The sequence below is a fragment of the Akebia trifoliata genome, chromosome 12 (genome assembly GCF_017979445.1).
Source record: "Akebia trifoliata isolate Shusen 1 chromosome 12, ASM1797944v1, whole genome shotgun sequence".
Lineage (NCBI taxonomy): Eukaryota > Viridiplantae > Streptophyta > Magnoliopsida > Ranunculales > Lardizabalaceae > Akebia > Akebia trifoliata.
The window spans coordinates 30,063,854-30,085,731 of record NC_141386.1 but is presented as its reverse complement, the minus strand read 5'-3'; the positions used below and the strand labels follow the sequence as shown (position 1 = coordinate 30,085,731).

Here is a 21,878-nt window from a genome sequence, read left to right as displayed (position 1 = left end):
TTTTTTTTTCTTACCGTTAAGCCTATTATAGTGGGATTTTTCTTACCGTTAAGCCCAGTGGATACCTTGAGTAGAGTTGGCAATGGGTTAGATAATATCCGTTTACCCAACTCATCTTATCTAAGTTATTCGGGTATGGGTACAAATTTTTTATCTAATTAAGAATTCGAATAAATTTATCCACAATTATTTTTATCCAATATGTTTATGGTCAGATATAGTTAAGCATCTTATCTAACCTATATATCCAAGTTTAATTTGATAAATTTACAATAAAATATGTATAATCCAAAATTAAGGTTTTTCCATCTTCACAAATGAGGTATATATATATCTGCATGAAATTTGGGTACAAATAAGACACGGATATTCTTTTAAAAATGGATAAATAGTCGTATATGAATATTCTTAGCATAAGTCAATAAAAAACTAGACATGAATAATCGGCTATAGACTAGGATAAGGATATGAAAATAACTTCATCTGACCCACACCGCCACCCCAACCCATTGCCAGACTAACCGCGAATCAGTTGGTATTGTTGATGCAAGCCAATGGCAATTATTTTTAAAATTTTCTTGATAAATAACAAAATTTGCAATAGCACATAGTCTTGAGAATTTTAGTTCATGTTCCGTTCCTCTTCCCCTACTTTATTAGAAATCTAAATATATATAAGTATATTACTTTCTATCATCTTATTAATTTCATCCAATCAAAGTTTAGAAAGATGTTGTAAAAGAATTATACTTAAAAATGATATTTAATAAAAGAATTTTCTAATAATACTATTTTATGACAAATCCAACTTACATAATTACGAAATACTATTTTAAGAAAGTGATAATTGCAATTAAAAAACATAGTGCCCTATTAATATAACAAATCAAAGGATATTACAATAGAATCATACTTAAAATTACAAAAAGAAAAGAGTAAGACATTATGTACGGTAGTGAGATGTAACCACCTGAACTTGGAGAGTGAGCAAAAATCACAAGTGGGTCTCAATCAAAATTTACTCTTTAGGATACAACACACTCTGCCAAACTGTTTGGGAGGTCAAACAAAAAATTATTGTAAATTCTGGGATCATCTTCTCTTTTGTCTGAATCGCTTGTAAAATACAGAAATCTATAAAAAGAATAACAAAATTATTTTATTTTTTGCAATATCAATAAGCTCTTCAACCATCTAGTGGTGGGAGGACCAGTGCCATTTCATGGGCTCTTCTATCTTCCTCAAGGTCCACCTTAGAAACAGTATTGCAAATTCCTGCGGTGAAGAAATCAACAAATGAACTATACAACAGCGGAGCGTATACAAGTTATGGGAAACTGTTTTCCAAAATAAGGCCTTCCATGAAAAACTAAGTTCCCTGTAAGAAATCCAATTTCACAGATCATGACAAACCTTCTTGTGAAGAGGATGGGAAAATTGCTGACTTAGTATGGTCATTGTCAGCTCAGAGTTCCACTTCATGAAGATCATCCCAAAACTAGCACCATTCTTCATCAGACACACAGGTGAAAGGTTAACAGGCATAAAAGACGATTGGGGCATCCCCAATGCCTCTCCAAGAGGTTTGAGTTCATTGGTTTTGGGAAGATTAAATGCATCGGTAAAGCTTCCACTCCATGATGCTGTCCGCCGTGAACGGGAAGAAAGAGAGCCATTATCGTTATTCATTCCCTTGTTTCCCATGTGGACAATGTTATCCATGCTAGGAAACCGTTGCATGGATGATGATGATGAAGATGAAGGTGGCGGTGCTGAGAATGAGTCCTTTGTTATGGACGTCGGAGGATCTTCATCTGTGGGAGAAGCTTCCAGCATCCTTTCTCCTGTTGAATCTACGATGTGTTGACTTGAGGCTGCTACAGGGGTGGGTATGAAAAACTTGGCATTGGCGCCACCCCCGGATTTTGCAGCTGTAACAGAATGTGACGGAAATGAGTTTGTCGGGTTCCCACCACTCTTATTGAAGGTGTCCACATACCTGCAAAGAGTCCGGCCGAAGGGTATTAAGTTACAGACCCAAAAGAATAGGGCATACAATGGGTGGGATTTTATCTGAAATTCCGGTGATCTGAATCCAAATTTACCAGTTTTGGACACTTGGGAGTAGACCTGAATAAAAATGGGTCAAATATGGGTTGATGTCCCTTGGTCCGAGTCGGATCCATCCATATATGGGCCAAGATCCAAATGATATATTGCCTTGAAAATTATATTTTTATGTTTGCAAAATATATTTTTTCCACTAATTTAATATAACATGAATTCTTATAAAATAAAAGAATTATAATAGTAAAATAGAATAGTGTAGCAATTAGAAAGGACATATAGCAAAAAAAAATGTTGACAGGCCGGAAGTTATCTGACCTGGCCGACATGAATCAAGTAATTCGATCAGGTCAGATCTGGATCCGGATTTGGTGAAAGAAACATGGTTCAGATATGGTTTTAATTAATAGTATCTAAATAAAAAATTCGAATCTGGATATGGATATACTCATATTCGGCCCGGACCCGACCCATTTTAAGCCTACAAAAGAAGAAATGATAAAATCCAAGGTACTCATGGGTAGAACATCATGAGGTACGTACACCTGACACATTGCTGGGGAGGAGAGAGGATCTACAGTTAATGAGTCCCACACACCTAAAATTAACCTGATCAGATGGTACCGAGAATTCTTTTTCAAGACCACTTTTGCATTGTTTGACCTTAAAAAATGGTTATTAGTGCATCGCTACAATCATCACTAGATGCCCTTTTTTAGTGCAGGAAATCTGCTATGTGAGACCTCTCACATGTAGGTCCAAAACTCCCACTCCTTGCAAGAATGAAATGCATCTATCCCATGAGTACCTCAGTTTTCAGTGAAGAAATTGATTGGCCAATTTACACGTAGGGAGTCCAAAAGAAATAAATAAGATTTTCCAATGACTCCACCTTGATCGAACATTCATCCGTCCGCGAGCTGAGAATTGGTTTGAGCTGGGTGGAATAGGTGGGATCCCTGACCTATGTTCTGAGTGTGTTGGGCTTTTGATTTCAGGCCCTCCATTAGCAGGAAAGCTTTTGCTTCTGAAAGTATTGTTTGTGTTGTAATCTGACATTCCATTCTGGAATACTGCAGCTGTTGGAGGTGGAGGCAGGGCTGTTTCTTCACCTGGAGTTTCGGCACCTTCCTCTACCCATCTCTTGAGATTTTCATCATAATAGAATTTATTTGTCTCACCCAATTTAGCCTTTCAAACCACAAGAAAGTGACCGATAAGAGAAAATTCATATAATGATAGAAACAAAGTGATACAAGAAATTACCTGGCGGTCTGGACGGGATCTTGAAACCCATCCCACGGTTTTTTGGATTAGCTGTGCGCCAAAACGACCAAAGCGAATGGGTGCACTCGAGATGGATGCTTTGCCTTGAACATCAGATGAGACTGCTTTCTTTGCCTGAACTTACGCAAAATCGGAAAGACTCAAAATTTTGGTTAACACTAACACCCACACATAAACGCACCACCATTTTCATCTATCATTGACCCCAAAACATTGAATGTTTCAGGAATGTATCAAAATGTTTTGGTCGAGACAATCTCTGGTTTTTTCCTAACCGAAACATTGACTTGTAGTGATTAAAAAATAGAATTTCATGTAGGCAAGAAAAGAAGATATGACACCTGTCTTGGGCTTCTACCAAAATCTGGCTCTGAAATGCTTCTATTATGTCTACTCATTCTATTGCTATCACCCATCCATTCACTTAGTGGCTCCACTGATGCTGAAGGCATTAAGGATGACATGGCCATTGTTGATTGACTGTTGGACACTCTTGGGCCTCCTGAATGGTTATCATGTTCATTATTTTGAATGCTGCCCTGTGATGTTGACGACACTGGATTCGTAGGTGTCCCAATCATGCGGTGAATGGATCTATCAATAAAAGGGAGCAATTTGCCCACCAATTTTGCTGGGGCCAAGTTCACGCTATATCCACCCTGTAAATAGAACGTTCACATGGAATCAATACAGACAGCCAGATTGATGAACATGTTTGCAAGTCTAAAGTGTGGATGCTTGGGACAGACCTGTTGGTGGGTTCTTATGCGCTCCTCGAGAGATGATACCAACTGTCTCCATGTGTCTACTTCTGGAGCTCGACCAGTTTTTAAGGACTTCAATGTTGCTTGACAATACCTGAAACATCACAACACGCTAAAAAATAATTGAACGAAACAGTAGAAAGCATCATCAACAGAAGAAGAAAAAAATCCATCCACTTACTTTAATGCATCGGAAATTTTTCCAACTTCAGCCAGCATGTAGGCATATATAAGTTTATATGGCTGAAATGGTAGCAGAACATATTGAGAATTCCCAAGCACCATTGAGTATTCATAAAATTCTGTCCTCTGTCAAGATATTTGGTACGTCAGTTCAGTTGTACTTCTCACGAACGCAACAGAACTAAGAAATTAATTATGCCTATTCAATATAAAAATATTAACGATCATGAAATCTGGGCAGCAGATACATGTCCCTTTTCTCTATGCCCTCATGCATTGTCAAAGTATTTTTCTTGTCAATTGGGACATGGTTTGTATCCTAAGAAGTAGGACGATTCGGGTACCAAGACCCTTACAGATAGAAATATAGATATTCTTGGTAAATGGTATCAGAGAGTTAGCGAGGAACTTCAATTTCTGAGGAGAAGGTCATTTAGTCAGAACATGGTTTCCCGCTTGACGTGGGTGTAGTGCATGCAGAGGGATCTTGCAGGTTCATTGTAAATTTTCCAATGATATTCACTTTATGGTTGGGAATGAAGACGCTCCCTCCTCAAGAAAAAGTTTCCCGATTAAGGACATCATTTCCTTGCATTGAAGGTCCTCATGTATTCCCCTCAGATGAGGACATAAAGAGGAAGGGTCTAGTGTCTAAATGGTATTTTCACAGAAAATTTTTCCTATTTTTCAGGTATTCAAACATTCCATGTATTTTACTAGCCTACATCCTTTATTTGGGATCTGAAAGCTCTATCTAAAATTGATTTATTTTCATGAACCACTTCTTTCGAGAGAATCCTACTTGTGGACAATCGCATAAACCTGGATAGTGTACAAAATCTTACAAAAAGATGGAAGTGGCCCATGACAAGAAAGCATGGAAGCCTTGTCTTGAGTGTTTTTAACAATAGCTATCCTAAAGAATTATTTAAAAGAAAACTCTATAGAAAGCACAATGCCAGGTCTGAAACTCCTTTTATTCTTGACAATGCCAAAACACATGTTTATACAAGCTCTTGCAGACTCTCTTGTGTCTGTGTGCCGTGTTGGGCGCGAGCGTGTGGGGGGGTGGGGGGGGGGGGGTTGTCTGTGACGAAAACTACATGTAAAGATTCCCCAAATATTCTGATTCCATCAATCAAAAATAAAAGCAAACCGCATCACTCAAAGACAAAGGTAAGGGATGCAGCAGACAGGTATATAGCTAGAGAGAGCCAATATGATACTACTCTTACGTAATCTTATGTAATATATTAACACAATGACATGCACCTATTAGGCCACTCTATTGTGTCAGTAACACACCAATGATGAATTAAAAAAGAAGATAATTTGGGAGCCAAAGAGGAGTGGAAAGAACCTGGATAGCCTCAGGACAAGCATATGTTCGTGGGAATTTCCAGTGGTCTGCACCAATAAGACACATTCTGGCAGTGTCAGAATATGACTCGAAGTTTGCTTCTACAACCAAGTAGCAAGTGTGCGCAGCAGCAATCTGTACCATATTTTTGGGTTAGGACAATGCCATCTTCAGGACTCGCACTTTCATAAACGATAGAAAAATAGAAAGTTAAAATTACAAAGAAACCATATGGACAACATACCTCGCCTCTCTCCTTCCATAGGCAATCTCCAAGATGAACAATTACAAGCTCATCATCCTTTGTTCTGTTCGCAGTTATGACTGCCAAATTTTCTTCCCAATCATCTAGCATACAGTTGGCACCAATCTGTTGCCCATAGAAAAAAAGGGGGGGGGGGGGGGGGGGGGGGGGAGATGATGAGTTCATCGAAGCGAAGATATTAACAAAAGAGATTTTGCAAAAAAATGTAATAGGTTGCCAAATATGGAAGATTCGAAGCCACTTTTGCGGGTCGAAAGTATCGGCCTGCAGGACTGTGCAACAAGGGTTGGCACAAGCTTTGTGTACTTCTCCTGTTATGTACAGTCGATGAGGCCAAATGTTACACATGGTAGAGACTAAAAGTTGGCCATGATAGATATAGAATCCATGTCAGGAAGATCAAGCAAATACAAAAGATAGCAAAATTAACAACTGCATCCAATGACACACAATAATAATCTTTTCAATAGAAACTACTCAAGTAGATATATCACCTGTACAGGCTGATGATACATATTTACAGTAGCAGGTGTGCCACTAGTAGTTGTGCTACCTGCAGAAAACACGTCTGCTGGTTGCCCTGCAATGAGTAGGCATAGTGTTCGTAAAGGTGATCCTGCTACTAACTGGCGATGCGCCATTTGCTTCACGGTATCAACATGGAACTGCATTAATTCAAATGGAAAGAAAAGAAAGTAAGCTACTCATAAATATTAAGTGTGACATCATTGATCATGCATGCACTCATAGTATTAAATTTCGAAATATTTCCGAGTACTGAAATATTTCCATTTCTACACAATCCAACACAAAATTTATCCGACAATTTCTTTATGTATATATTTCAGTGGAAATCACTATTCATTTCACGAAATATTTCGATGAATAGTGAATTCCGAACGAACTAATCAAATGATAGCCCTTTAAATGTATAATGGAAATATTCGATGAATAGTAAACTTCGACCAAAATGTCCCCATATAAGTATTCACATACAGTTGTTAATGTTCTGGTTAGTTAGATATATTAGTATTTATTCATAAATATTTAAAAGATAAATATATATATTATAACGTGAGAATGCATTTTTTTTATAGATTATAATAATGTGACGATGCAGTACATAATATTTTGTTCATTTAAGAAAGTGGTACATTTTAAAGTATTTGTAGTTATTTGATATTATTATTTAAATTTCCAAGAAGAAGCATATAAGTTGTTTTAGGTGTCGGACTCTTAGCTACACATGCCAACATGTAACAAAATGTTACCAATTTTCATTTCTATAGTTCATATAACTGTTTATTGTAGTTTGATGACTTATGAGTGTGTTTTCATGTATGTCTTATCATTTTCTATCTTTTCAATGAAAACTTCCTCAACATTTCTAATTTCATAATATGTCCATCATTTCCTTAAAATTGTATCGATTTCTACATTGGTCAAAATATTTCCATTTCCAAGATGATCAAAATTTAATACTTTGACCCATCTAACATTAAGATGTAATGAATTACATATGAACTCATTTCAAGCATGTGGAAATGACTGGAAAGAAGTAGTTAAAACCCGGTGCTTAAAACCTGATCGCCAAGTTGTGCAGCAAGAACTAGCGCAAGTCCCCATAACTGACCTTCTTGTGCACATTGGAGAGCCTCTTTTGCTCTACCAGAAACAAGAAGGTTCTGTACCTCAACAGCAGTTGCCTACAATAAATGGAATATGTTACACTAAGTGAAAGTTTTACCTATGGAGCTGTGAAAAAAGTCATGACATACCCGAACTTGTCCTTCAGAAGGTAAATTTTGTAAGCAGTGGGTAACAGCACCATAACCACTCAATTGAGCACCAGTCCTTTTAGAAGAGGCAAAAAGATTTGCCATCGCTGATTCTGGACAATCACTTTCCTATAAAGAAAGAGTGAAGAACCCAAACCGTAACCAATCAAATCTGAAAGACAGCTACTAGTTTGGATAAGGGGAAAATAGGCTTTTCAAATTTGACACCTTCATATGACAATGAAATTGAACCTAAAACATATTGTTTTGAAAAAGTAAAAAAAAAAAAAATGAAATTGAAATTAAAATTATTATTATTATTATTATTTTTTAAAAAGCACTAACAGGCGCTTATGCTTAGCTTTCACCAAATGCCATGGAATTGTATTGGATTCTCAATAATTTCAGAGCAGATATCAGGGCGCTAATGAGCGTTAGATAAAAATTAACAAGACTAAGAACAAGCAAGATAGCAAATGCATCACAAGGCAATTAACCATGTATCTCAATAGGATCTTAGAAATATATAGGTTAAGGAGGTCACAAGACACTCAACAAGGTGTATATCTTATTAAACTTATTTCTTTTTGCAGATAATAACATTCCTGAAGATGAGAAAGAGAAGATACAATGGTTACAGAAGAGAATCCCTAGGTAAGAGTGTTGGATAGACAACTTTAAGAAGAAGTTCCCGATTACATTAGCTTTAAGGAAATGATAGGGAGGCATGAGAGTACAAACACTTCTGTCGAATTACAGTATCAGAAGTTAAACCAACTTAAGATAAAGACATGTAAGGATTTAGGACCAGACAGTATTCTAATAAAAGTATTGAAATGCATAAAAGGTATTAAATTGCTCTAGCTAAGTGAGTTGTTCAATAACACTTTGAAGAATAAAAATATATCGTGGCATCAAACTTACGATTCACACAATGAAATTACTTGATAGAGTGATGAAACAATGATTAAGACCACAAATAGAGATATGGATAAACAATGTGGTTCCTAGCAAAAAACAGAAGAAAAAAAAAACCAATTAGGTTTTTATTCCATGGAGGTCAACCATCAAAGCAATCTTTAAACTTTATCTAAGATTATCATCAAGCTCAAAAAATTTATCTAACCAATTAATTTTATCTAAGATTATCATCAAGCTTGATTTTATTTTAAAGCACCATCAATTTTTATTTTCCGGATGAATATAAATATATATTATACAAATAAATGAAGGTTGAATGACCTACCTACAAGGAAGAAAAACGACAAAGCAAAAAAACGGAGAACAATCAATTGAATCGTTCAACTTACACACATTTTCCAATCTAAACATAAAACCCACAAAGAAGTTCAATACAGTTCCTGTTTGTCTTAAACCTTACAAACAACATCACTTCAACCGAAGTGAAAATCCAAAATTAAATACATAATAATAGATTAAATATTTGACAGATCAAGCCTTGTTCCCACCACTGTGACTTTGGAATCAGCCAAGTTAACTAAAAATGAAACATTACATTAATCCATCAAGTTTACCTACCCACCATCCTCAATATAAAAAAATGGAAAAGAATTATAAGGACAACAGTAAGCTAAGATAAAATAGCAAGTCAGGAACAATCCGATAAACAAAATTTTATTCCAAAGCATATGTATATTTCAGCTATAAAATGTCTTACACAAAGATAAAGACATGAATTTATTATACCTTCGATGCTGTTTCAGAACCGAAAGGAGAGCGAAGTTTCCCATAATGCTGACAGGCTATTTTAAGCAAAGAGAGAAGCAATCTCATAAGTTCTCCTTTTCTGTAGTCCATGTTGGAGGATTCACAATTTGATATCCTCTCATCAATCCATTTGCTTAATTCTTTACTTCCAACATTCCCACCAACCAGAGGGCCAGGATAGGATTGGTGGCACAGAGTACGGAAGTAATCACAAGCACCAATACCAATGCTTGATGCATAACTTTTGTCCATGGCAACATCCATCAAGTTGAGAATAGAAATCGAGCCTCCTATGGGGTCCTTCAAAATACAATAAAAATAAATTTAAAATCTCCTGAGGAAGCCACACCCTAAAAAATGAAAAAGAACAAAGAAAAAACAGAGTTACAGATATGAACTACAAGTTTAGGGGAAACTGTAATTGAAAGAGGCTTGGGGCCTAACCTGGCTTCCATATCCCGGGTTTGTGCTATATGGATTGCTATCTTTCATAACGATGAGTTTTCCACCAAACCCAAAAGTAACCAAAGCATGCGAAGGACGACCCGCAGATGATCTCCCCTCATTGGAGGCATATGAGAATTGAGAGCTAGTCTGGAATGGCTGATGGGAATAATTTCCTGATTTATGATTACCATGGTAATCATGTGAGAAATGTGTTTGCTGGCTCTGCTCCACTTTTGGTTGGCTAATGTGCTGAGAGTAGTTCTTAGCTGGAATAAAGCTTTGAAAACCCATCAACCCGTTATTTCCTTCATATTCATTACTTGTCTGTTCATGCAACAACGCTGTTCCCATGGGTTTAAAACCCAATTGTTGATTGGAGTAGTTGTTTCCAGGACCCTTTGAATCGTGAAGGCTCTCTTGACTACCCAGACCTTTTGATAGATAGTTTTTGGCCCGTCCATCGTCTCTGTATAGGCTATGGTTACTGTCAGCGAGGAAACTACCCATCGATATATTATCATTTTGAATTTGCTGATTATGAGACGAAGTGTACGACTCCAACAAGCACCATTCTTGGGAAATTGTGTCGTAGTACCAACCTGGGTACTGAGGATCAAACACCATATGTGCCGGGTACTCAGTGCTGGTGCTGCTACCTTGTGAGACCTGATTCCAGTTAGAGACACTACTTGTTGTGCAACCCTCAGCTACAGTTCCCACAACTGACTGAGCCGTTTGTTGCAAATATGAAACTTCTGCTCTCTTGTCCGAAACAACATCATTGAAATTTTGTTGATGGGTATTAGTCAATACATTGAACCCATCAACTTGATGCCACTCCCCAGTACTCGGATCATACCTCCACCCAGGATAGAGATTTTCCCAATATTGCACATCTGGACTCTGTTGGGTCACGGTTCCAACAGTTTGTCCAAGTTCATATTGTGAAGAAGTGGATGTGGTGGTCAAATTAGAGACCACATCTTCGGTAAAACTGGATGCTGGGTTCAGGTTATCCCCCACTTTCGCAAGGGATCAACAAAACTGTCCCCTAAATCATTGCTAAATTCGGAGAACAACTCAAACTCACCAGCTCTAGCAGAATTGGTATCATTAAATGAACTCCACTGAACCTCCTTAATGCCTCTATTGCTTGTATTATTATCCGAAGCAACATTTGTTTCCATCACGACATCACTGGATTTGGTCGTGTCATCCGAAACCGAAATGTCATTTTTTGAATCTGAAGATGCTGACCTAACCACTTCTCCCAACTGTTTTTCCTCTTCACCACCAAAAGCTTTCCTGATTGTACCGATCTCACCGATGCTAAGATTCGAAAATGCATTTGCCTCATTGGACTCTACATTGTCTGAAGAAACAGGACTCGATTCTGAAACCCCAACCTTGTTGTCGCCAAGATGATCAAAAAATGATTCATGAGTTTGTTCCTCCATCTGAAATGGAGAAGTCACCGAATGCTAGATGATCTGAACCTAATCCATCGAATTTACTAAAATTCAGTACACCAAAGCTCAGATTTCTCCCCAAAATAATCCAGATCGGAAATCCACATAAACAAAAAACATGCAAAACGAACGGATCTCGAATTCTAACAACAAAATCACAGTTCTAACCCTAAATGATCAAACAAATAACGCTAAATGAGTAAGACCCGTACTTCATATGATCTCGGCCATTCTAAAACCATAAATCGAACGAAAAACACCAAAAAACAAGAATTTGAAAGAGAATTCAACAATTTCAATTGAATACAGAACGAAAACTAAACCAAAAATGATGACTTACCGATCGATTAGAGCATTTTGCAGAGCGATCAACGAGATAGACCCTCGATTTCGCATCAGCAAACATATATCAACCTCCACACCAAAGCCTCTTTTTTTCTTCTGTTTCAGTTTTTTTTTTTTTTTACACCGGGAAATTGTTTCTGAAGTGGCAATCCAGAACTCTTAACTGTAACGCTCTATTACCACGTGGACGTCTGACGTGATCAGCTCTCATATTATAAACAGCGTATATGATGCTTCGGATTGTAGATGTGGATACCCCATCGTCCACATGTATAAAATTTTCAACAAACACAAGAAATTGATTTTTATAATCAGTTGGGAGGCTTGGTCATGTTGAGCTGGCAGCATAGTAAAAAAATTTTGATACAATAATTATTTAATTTGAATTAAAAAAATGAGAAAATTTTGCATGATAGTGAAAATTATTAATTATTTGAAAAAAACCGAAATTTGAAATAATCAATGAAATCGTCAAGGTGATATTTTCTCATCAACTTGATCACTTTTCGAGTTTTGTCATTTGTGATTATAGGCGCAAAAATGATTTTCATGACTTTAAAACTCGATCGAGATGTATCGCTTGAGTTGTCTCGATATTACCCAATGATGAGGACATACGTGTTTTAGGTATTTTGTAGAATCTCGCGAGACGAATGATACATCTCAGATAAGATATCGAAAATCTTGTCTGAGATATCCGAGACAAACGAGATATATCAATTTTCATCTTCAAATCCTATCATTTTCACTATAAAATTATTTTTTTTTTCATCTTCGCAATCAAATGAACTAGAAAACAAAGAGGTTTAGTAAAAAACTTCATCTTTCTCATCTAAATCAAGACAATCTCGAAGAGGATTTTAAAAAAAAAATCAAATTTTTAAATGATTTGAAATCATTGTCTCATTGTCGAATGAGACGACTTGAAAAAGATGAGATGACTGATTCGAGACAACTTGATATCAGACATGGACGAGACAAACGTAAAACCGAATTTTAAAACCATGATGATTCCTTCTTGATAGTAAGGAATTCTGGAGTGTCGCTTTAGCAAACACCTCACTTACATTAAAAATCAAGGGAATACCAGGGGGTGGGAAGCACAAATAAAGTAATATTTTATTACAGAGATTTGCCGAAATAGGCAAAATCTGTAAATAATCGAAGATAGCGTGGGTTTTAGGTGGACCTTTATTCTTTGATTATTAGAACATAGAAGGCCTTTTAGTACACATGTAACAGATGCTTTTGATGTCGAAGTAAAACACATCCTTTATTCTTTGATTATTAGAACATAGAAGGCCTTTTAGTCCTACATGTAACAGATGCTTTTGATGTCGAAGTAAAACACATCCAACATTCTTATGTAAGGTGACCCAAATATGATGGTTTACTGCTTGAACCCACCCAATGAAAGTAGGTATATATCTCTCTTGAAGTAGGCCACTTGCAGTGGCAGAGCCAGGATTTTCTTGTAGTGGGGGCAAACTATGGTTAGTTGTATAGTTGAAGAACTTGTATAGTGGGAAAATTATTTGTACTGAAAATTACGATGGGAGAGAGGTGAGGGTGTGGGGGCAAAAATTGGAGGGAATGGAGATAAATGAGGCATGTAATTAGTTGAAAATATAGGAGGGTCTCAAAGTTCTGTGGGGGCAATTGCCCCCACCAGCTCCTACTAGCCTGCCCCTCGTGTCTCCAAATTATAAGTTTTTTTTCGAAGGATGTTTTGATTTTCTATACCGTACAAGGATCTATATCAAATGAGTTGAAAATCTAATTACCCATGTGGCATACTCAATTGACTATCACGTGACAAATTCGAAAATCGTAGATCTATGCTCCTCAAGAAAAACGATACCCTCGACATACACTTTTTTATGGGGAACTGCAATCGTGTTTATTGAGAAGTGTAGATCTATGATTCCCAAACTTGTCACGTCAGAGTAGTTGATTGAGTTTGCCACGTGGGGTAGTCAGATTATCTCGATTCATGTCAAATTCAAATAAAATAAGAATTGTGATAATTAACTGACGTTCCTTTTTGTACTTTGATGACATGACAGTTTATTGAGTCATAAATCTTTGTTCTTGTATATCCCAAAAAAAAATAATCTACGATTATGTGAAGAGAGTGTACAAAGTACATGCAAAAAAGAGAGTCAGATTATCACAATTCAAAAATTAATATTAGCTTAGCATCATCGTTTTATTTTCATCCCTAAAATAGCCTCTCAAGTTTATGCTTCCACATACATGAAATGAATTTTGGTGAATATTTGAGATGTTCTTTTGTTTCAAAATGATCACATAACCACCGTGAACTTCTACAGCATTCTTAAAAATTATATAAATACCCTTATCTTCAACCTCTATTCTTTCACTTCAAGCTCCTAGGAAAGTTCCTTTTCTTAAATATATTTGATGTCGTCTTAGAGTCATAGCTTCAATATATTAAAAAAAACACTTTATTTTTTTCCTCCAAAATTCAATTTGTCCACAAAAGTCGCTACGTATCTTGGGCCAATTGTTAATTTCTAATTCTTCTTCTACTTTCCCTATTATTTGTACCCTTTTAATTTCACTACAAAGATCATTTTCATTAGTTTGTTAGGGAAGAATGTGGTCAATTGCAACCCCAAGGGGTTGGCTCAATGGGAATGTTAGACTAATAAGCAGTTAATGCTTGTAGGTCATGATTTCGATATCTAGTATGACCATTAATTCCTTAGAGGCCACCTACCAAGGCATACCCTCACTTACTAGGTGCGTGTGATGTGCAGGCATTGCACATGTCCCGAGACTAGTCATTGGACAAAACCATAGTCTATGGACTAGGCAAAGCCCATATATCTAATTTAAAAAAAAAATGTAATCAATGAGCATGTTCTGAGTTCGAAAACACAATGAGCATCTCAAATATTCATCATAACACTTACAGGACAAAATGTCTACATTACTCATAAATAACGAGGCTAAATTGACTGCAAATATATTTTCTTTTAGGCACCAAATACTTATCCCAAAAATTTAAGGTAAGCTAGAGTAATCATATTTTTAAATTTAATTCTATAGCAAATATATCTTATGTTAACTAAAGTTTATTTACATCGATTAACACTACTTCAGTGAATATTTTCACGATCTTCTTTAATTTTAAATATTTCAAATTTTTATTTTTATAAACTTCAACTTTATTTACTAATTTCTAACTCAAACCATAACAAAATTCATTACATATATGATTAATAATTTTTTCATTGACCATGTTACATTCATTATTGTAATAGAATCTTTAAATAGAAAAATTGACTCATGAAGGGTCGGGTCCAACTATGACATATATTTATTGAATTAGGGTTTGTGCCAAGAATAAAATCACATGGGTGGCTAAAGGATCATATTTCCTCCCTTGACCCCTGTTATCCAATGGTGAACAAGTACAATTCTTCTTTAAAAGTTAGGTAGAGGTCGGACAAATAAGGTAGCGGGTCATGCTAATGATTTAGCCTGACCCGGATTCGTTTAAGTGGGTTTGTGTTGGTTTGAATCTAATTATGTAAATTTGAGGGATCCAATGGTCCAAGACTTATGGTTAAGGATTATTTTACCTTTTAATGTAATAAAAAGATCAATTTTTAGTTTGAGATTTGAAGCATATAGAGTCGCAACATGGATGGGTTGGTTGGGTTCTCATGCCCGGCCCAAACCAAGCTTGGGCTCAAAGTGTGAAACTTAAAGGGGCTTTTACCAAAACGACAGAGAAAGATTGGCAAGACTCAACAACATTGCGTGTCGATCAGGTTTTCAAAACATTTACGTAAACATTTTTTTACTGTTTTGCTAACTAATCTTTTTTTTTTCAAAATGGTAAGTTTTGTAGCATTTATTTTCATTAATTTTCTTTTATTATATCACACACAAAATTGTCCACAAAGGCAGAGTCGAGAGAGTAAATATCAATCGAAAACGTGGACGACAATGCAATTGTGTTTACATATACGTATTTTTATAATTATTAACAAAATCTCAAATATTTTTTTATTTTCTTATAAAAAGTTTATAAGTGAAAATTAACAATTACTCAAAAAAAAAAAAACTTATCATTTTCAAAAAATTAAGTTATTTACCAAAATAGTTAAAAAAAAATCATTTTGATTAATAATTTTAAAATCCTTTTTTACAGGTTTCTTTTTATTTTTAATCGTTCTTTAGGACAACTCCCATTTTAAGATAGAGGATTGCAACATGAGGACTTCTCGAGAGGTTACTCATCCTAATACTACCCTCAATCAAGGAGTGATTATTTGCTCACAGACCAACACCGTTTTGGCATGTGGGCTGATGATATATGTAATAAGAATGAAATTTCTCTTTCCTGCCTGTACATTCATTGCACAGAAATCTTTATTTTTATATTTCAAATCTTAAAAAGTATTATATAATCCACATGGATAAAAATGAGTTGTTCTTCTAATAATTTATTACTTTTAACTAAGATAAAAAATTATTTTGAAAAAATCATTAATTTATATTTTTAGTATAACAAATTATAATTAAGTTAATAATTTTATTGATAATATATAAATTTTTGTAAAAGAATTTTTTATTTATAATGATTTGAAATACTTTTCTCTCATTTGAATCTTGAGAATTGGAACCGATGGGTACCCATGATTTTTGATGGTTCCGATTCTAGTTTCATTTATTTTAGAATCGGACTCGAAACCGACAAGGACAGGAACCGAATTAAATATAATGGTTATGGTTCTAAGTTCCTTAGGAAATGAACCTGAACCGACTCATTGACACCCTTACCATGAGCAAACAATCACTCCTTACTCAAGTACGCTCAACTATCTAATTTCCTATATTATTTTGTTATCTTTCTCAACTAAAACATAAATTGTAGAGGCAATTAATTAACGTCCCACTTAGGTTTTGGTAGGAGTGTCAATGGGTCGGTTTCGATTTGATTCCTAAGGCACATAGAATTAGAATCATTAAATTTTTTCGGTTCCAATTCTTATTGGTTCCGGATTTGATTATAAAAAAAATGAAATTGGAACCGCAAAAAAACATGGATTCCTCCAATTCTCAAGAATCGAATAAGAAAAAAAAAGTATTTCAATTTATTATAAATAAAAATTCCTTAAAAAAAATTAACATGTAATCTACAAAAGTATCAACTAAGTTATAATTTGTTATACTAAAATTGTAAGTTGATGAGTTTTATCAAAAGTTAAAATTTATCTTCTCTAAACGTAATAAATTCTCAAAAGAGATGGTCCATTTTAAAAATTCCAATCGATAGTTTATATGAAAAATTGGATAACTTTATATAATATGCAATAATTTTGAAATAAAAGAATATCTTAAATTAATTATTTATTGAATAAAAAGAAATAACAAAATAAATAGGGTGTGAGTACCCCTCAAATAGAACCTAATAATTCCAATCCTATTAGTTCGATTCCATTTTAGACCAGACTCTATTCGGTTCCAATAAGAAGGAAGCCGAATCGCCTCAGGTTTTGAATTTTTGGTTCCGTTTACCATTGACACTTGGTGGTTAGTATATTCCTTTTAAAAAAATCTGTAGTATGGAAAAGAACACTTTATCCAAGATGTATAACTGAGTTAACTCTCTAAACTGACTCACTGAGTTTAGAATATTCTTGAACTTCTACCCGTCATGGAATAATTTTTTTTTTTGAGTTTATATCATAGTTTAAAATGCAAATGTCGATCGAGTCCAGTTGACAACTAGTTGGATGAGTCAAATAACATATATTATATATATAGATATATAGAGTATAGCTTTTAATATACTAAATAAAAATGTTTATTTCATTCTTGAGAAAAAATATTAATATAGACCAATAACTCGATTAAGTGTCTCATCCAACTTGATGCATTTTTTTCCTTGACTCAACCGAGTTGAAGAGTTTAATGATGATTGTCAAGTTGATTTGAAAAATTGGTTCCATCTAATTTTGGAACCTTGGAACCGAGTCACCTTGAAATCCAACTGAGTTGAGTAAAACCCGACAAATTTTAAAATTATGATTTTATGTTGATTGATTTTTTTTTCTCTTTCTATCCATCGTCAACACCTGGATTATTCTGATATATCATGAATAGGGACATATCTCATTCCGTGGTACCACACTTTTCTACTCATGCTGAACAGACTCAATTGAGAGTTCTTCCCCAAATGTATAAGAAACACGTATACATTGACGATTGATTGCATATTTTTTACTTGTACAATATAGAGTCACAATCCAGAATGGTGTTCCGTTCTTAAAGCAAAATACGGTGTCTGCATAACACATGTTTGCCTGAAAATAAATACATTGGGTCGCATGCCATACAAAAATGACTTAGTTAAGAGTCTAATGTATCTTAAATTTCTACCAAAACACGTCGTATAGGCATTGTTTCTATGCTATAGGAACGGAACACCGTTCTGGATCCGAACATATAATTTATACATCCAATTGTTTAAAAATTATCCCCGAATGTTGAGGTGAACTAAATCAAATTTTAGAATGAATGACAACAAGGCTTGTAGGGGACCAATAGGGAAGATTCTTTCTTTAAGGGAAAGTTGGTAAGCCAAACATGAAGGCCTACCTCGTTGAGATAAATGTAGAAATGCAATATGCGTGAATATCATCTTATGTGGGCCCTACTCTCCCAAACAGTGGCTAACTAACTTGTCAATTCTAGCCATCAACAGTTGGGCCCCTACCTACCCATCCATTAATTGGGCAAACAAACGTGTAGGGTTCATTGAGGATGATACACCTTAGATCTCTCTCTCTCTCTCTCTCTGAATATAAAAATAAAAGGATATTTTACCAAAACGGTGCAGTATTTTTGTGAAAATTACCAGACCAGATTTTTTTAAAAATACTTGTTAAAATATGCATGTACCCATTTTGGTATTTATTTTTATTTTTTTACAAAAAAGAGTATTTGTATGGTAATTATTGAGTTTACTTTTATCCCATACCGTTTTGAGTAAAAAAGTAAAATTCATTTTGGAATTACGTACCCATTTCTGTACTTACGTAAAAACTAGAGAAGCTGTAGAAGGCTGAAACATTCCCAAAAAAGGACTAATTTCTAATGGGTTGCCGTGTACGAGTCGCATGGCACATGTGAAGGCACTACTTAACAGCACGAGACCATGAGTGTAAGTGTGTGACAGAGAGAGAGAGAGCGCGCGCGCTACAGTTAAAGAGAGGGGGGCATGGAATCATGGTGTTTGTGGCGTGAACCAAAGGTTTACGTCGACGACTCAAGACAATGCAACCAAGGAATAAATAAAAAGCAAGTGAGCTGGAAAAGGGAGGAAAAAAATCCTTGATGTATAAGACAGGGTGTCAAGAAAATTGATGTACGAGACAAGGTGCCCTTCACGCTAAAAAAAAATAAAAAAAATTAATTGAGGGAGAGGAGAATCAAACTCCCATAGTCACACTTATAGCCTACAAATCGGCAATCAACCCGTTCCCAATCCACACTTAACAAACACCAACCCTACCTTAGGTTGGTTGGGTTCGTTTATTTTTCATTAAATGTTGAATTAACAGATCATGGATTTTGCAATTATTTGTCTTAAAAATATGAATAGTGCTGAAGTGACCTCAAGTTGAAACGTCATATCGCACTTTTTGATGTGAAAGTGCATGGGAACCATTGATATTTTTCATTGAGATACAAGTGAAAAAACATCTATGATTCCTATCCACTTTCACATCAATAAGTATGCTACGAGGTCACTCCAACACGATTCTAAAAATATATTTCAAAGTACGTATATATGAAATTATAAGCAAATGTAAAAGAAAAAAAGATGATTAACTAAAATTTGAAATTTGAATTGTGAATAAGAAAGAGACAAAGATATTTACAGATAGTTTTAAGTTATAACCACATTAGTTCAAGTTCGGGTAAATCAGACAATCTGTTGTCTATGCCTGAACCCAATCCGATTTGATTTGGTCAATTTTTTTTTGCCCAAACTTGAGCTTGGACTATAATTAATTGTGTCCAATCCTGACCCAAGGTCGGGTACAATCATCAGGTTCAAGTTTGATTTGCCCAAGTTATACTCCTAGTTGCATATAGCAATCCCACATGAGGGAAAATCAACTATAGCCATTTACCCCAAAAGGTAATTGGTCATAGTTTTCTTTCCCACGTGATGCACCCAAAAGTGTTAGCACCTGAACAACTACTCTAACTACATGATCTAATTCGTAGATAATGAATCCAGTCTATCAGTATGTGCCATAATATAATAGAACCTAATAAAATGCTAATACTTTTATTAGACTTTTCATGCCTTTCCCAAAACATTGGATCATTTTTGAAAAACCTCAAGCCTTTGACTATTTTCTTCTGATTTTTGTTGATCTACAAATCTACAAGAGAAAGAGATACTTGGGTGATGTCATTGTCGATTGCATGATGTCCTAAGGTTTCGCCCCTCCGCCCCCGCCCCGCCCCTGCTTCTTCGTGGTATGGGTCTTCTGTTTTTTTTTAATCTAAAAAATTAAGGTTGGTTTTGTTTTCTTCGAATGACATCCCCTTGACCTTGGTCTTCTTTGAAAGACTAGGTTATTTATATAACAACCTTATTCTTTTTTGTAAAAATCTGAGATACCTTTGTGCTTCAAATTGATGATATATCCTTTGAATATAGTCTCATTTGAAGGATTTTTTTTTTTTGAAATATTAGTTGAATGTATTAAATGTTTTGTAATATTTCGAGATTGTTTCTATATCGTTTTGATTTTTGAAAAACCTGAAACATTGGATCAAAACTAGATTTTAAACCATGATTGAAGCTAAAGGCTGCCTTAATGGGGAATGAGAATTTGTGAAAAATAACTAAGAATGAGTTAGCACTCATCAGATAACTAAAGATAAAATCTCAATGGAGAATCAACATAATTCCCAAGGATCATGGGGTTGTTACTGACACGATCCTACTGGTAAAACCCTGCATAGAAACTTTCTTAAATGAAGTAGAAAATTAAATTCATTAACGAAAGTAAAATTTACTTGCTTAATTAATTCAAGTACTCCAATCCAAAATACATTGTAAATCTAACTTAAGCATCAGAAACTCTTTGAAATGTACCTCACTAACGTCGAAAGATAAGAAAAAAAAAAAATTAAATTTGTTGTGGTGACACTTCTACTATTTTCTAAAATAGTAAAAGTTTCTTAAAAAAGATATTTTTTGGAGGAAATATTTTCTTAGCTTTATGTAAGGCCTAAGCTATCCATCTTTATAACGCTTAACCCCCTCACCCTAGTAGGTAGGTACCAGACTTCTTTCCTTCATTTATGGGACTTGCCCCTCCCTTTTTTTTTTTTTTTTTTTGTTTGACAAGAACCGATTAAGGGACGACAAGGGCAATGTGGAGCAGTGTAGTCTCCCACAAACTCTAATTCCATGATGTGATATCAACCCCAACACTAATGCTTAAAGAAGATGAAGACCTTTCAAAGCCATGGCCTTTTTAGCTCGTCGGTCTAGTTAATTCCATTCGTTTATTTTGATATGTATTCAATTTTAATTTACATTTTATGCATAATAATTTGATCTTTTTTATTTTTAATCTTTTTTAAAAGTATGCTTAAAGGGCTAAAACCACTAAGGTGGCATTTGGGGCCGCGTCTCGTGCTTGTAGCTCATGAAAGTCCTTTAGAGTTTGAAATTTTGGTTTGTTAATAGGGCTTTTCACTTTACGCCTTGCGAAAATTGAAAATGGACCAAAAAGTTGTGTAGATGTCACAATCTTAAAGTATTCAACGATTGAGAAATCAAGTGGCACAATCGTGATTCAACTAGCGCAAGCTTACACATCTACAAAAGTGTCCTTGGGTGGTAGTCTAATAAGATAACATGAAGGCTCATATAATACATATCGGGCACCTAGTCAAACTATGGTACTATAATTGATCCAATTCTAGGGTTTTTGTGTACCTTGCTATAGGCGCACCAAGCGGCTTATAGCAAGGTACCCCCATCCCCGTATGCTATCAATGTTCCACTCATGAAGTGGTATCAAAGAACCCTTAGCTAAATTTACTTACGTGTTCCGAGTGGTTGTTATACATGCATATTTTCGTAGTCCCTCCGTAGTGAAATACTCCAAT

At 35.2% G+C, this 21,878-nt stretch overlaps 1 protein-coding gene across 1 annotated transcript; it reads right to left on the bottom strand.

The window, feature by feature from the left end:
* Window positions 1-879: 879 nt before the first annotated feature.
* Window positions 880-11,066, bottom strand: LOC147389402 (protein transport protein SEC16B homolog). Its single transcript, XM_086419770.1, has 15 exons — window positions 10,970-11,066; window positions 9,877-10,916; window positions 9,412-9,732; window positions 7,705-7,833; window positions 7,510-7,632; window positions 6,421-6,591; window positions 5,906-6,031; window positions 5,662-5,796; window positions 4,300-4,427; window positions 4,104-4,212; window positions 3,696-4,013; window positions 3,334-3,468; window positions 2,960-3,258; window positions 1,414-1,999; window positions 880-1,275 (listed from the first exon to the last, which is right to left on the bottom strand). The coding sequence occupies exons 1-15, from the start codon at window positions 11,064-11,066 to the stop codon at window positions 1,195-1,197; spliced, it is 3,798 nt and encodes a 1,265-aa protein (XP_086275896.1). The 3' UTR covers window positions 880-1,194.
* Window positions 11,067-21,878: the final 10,812 nt, after the last annotated feature.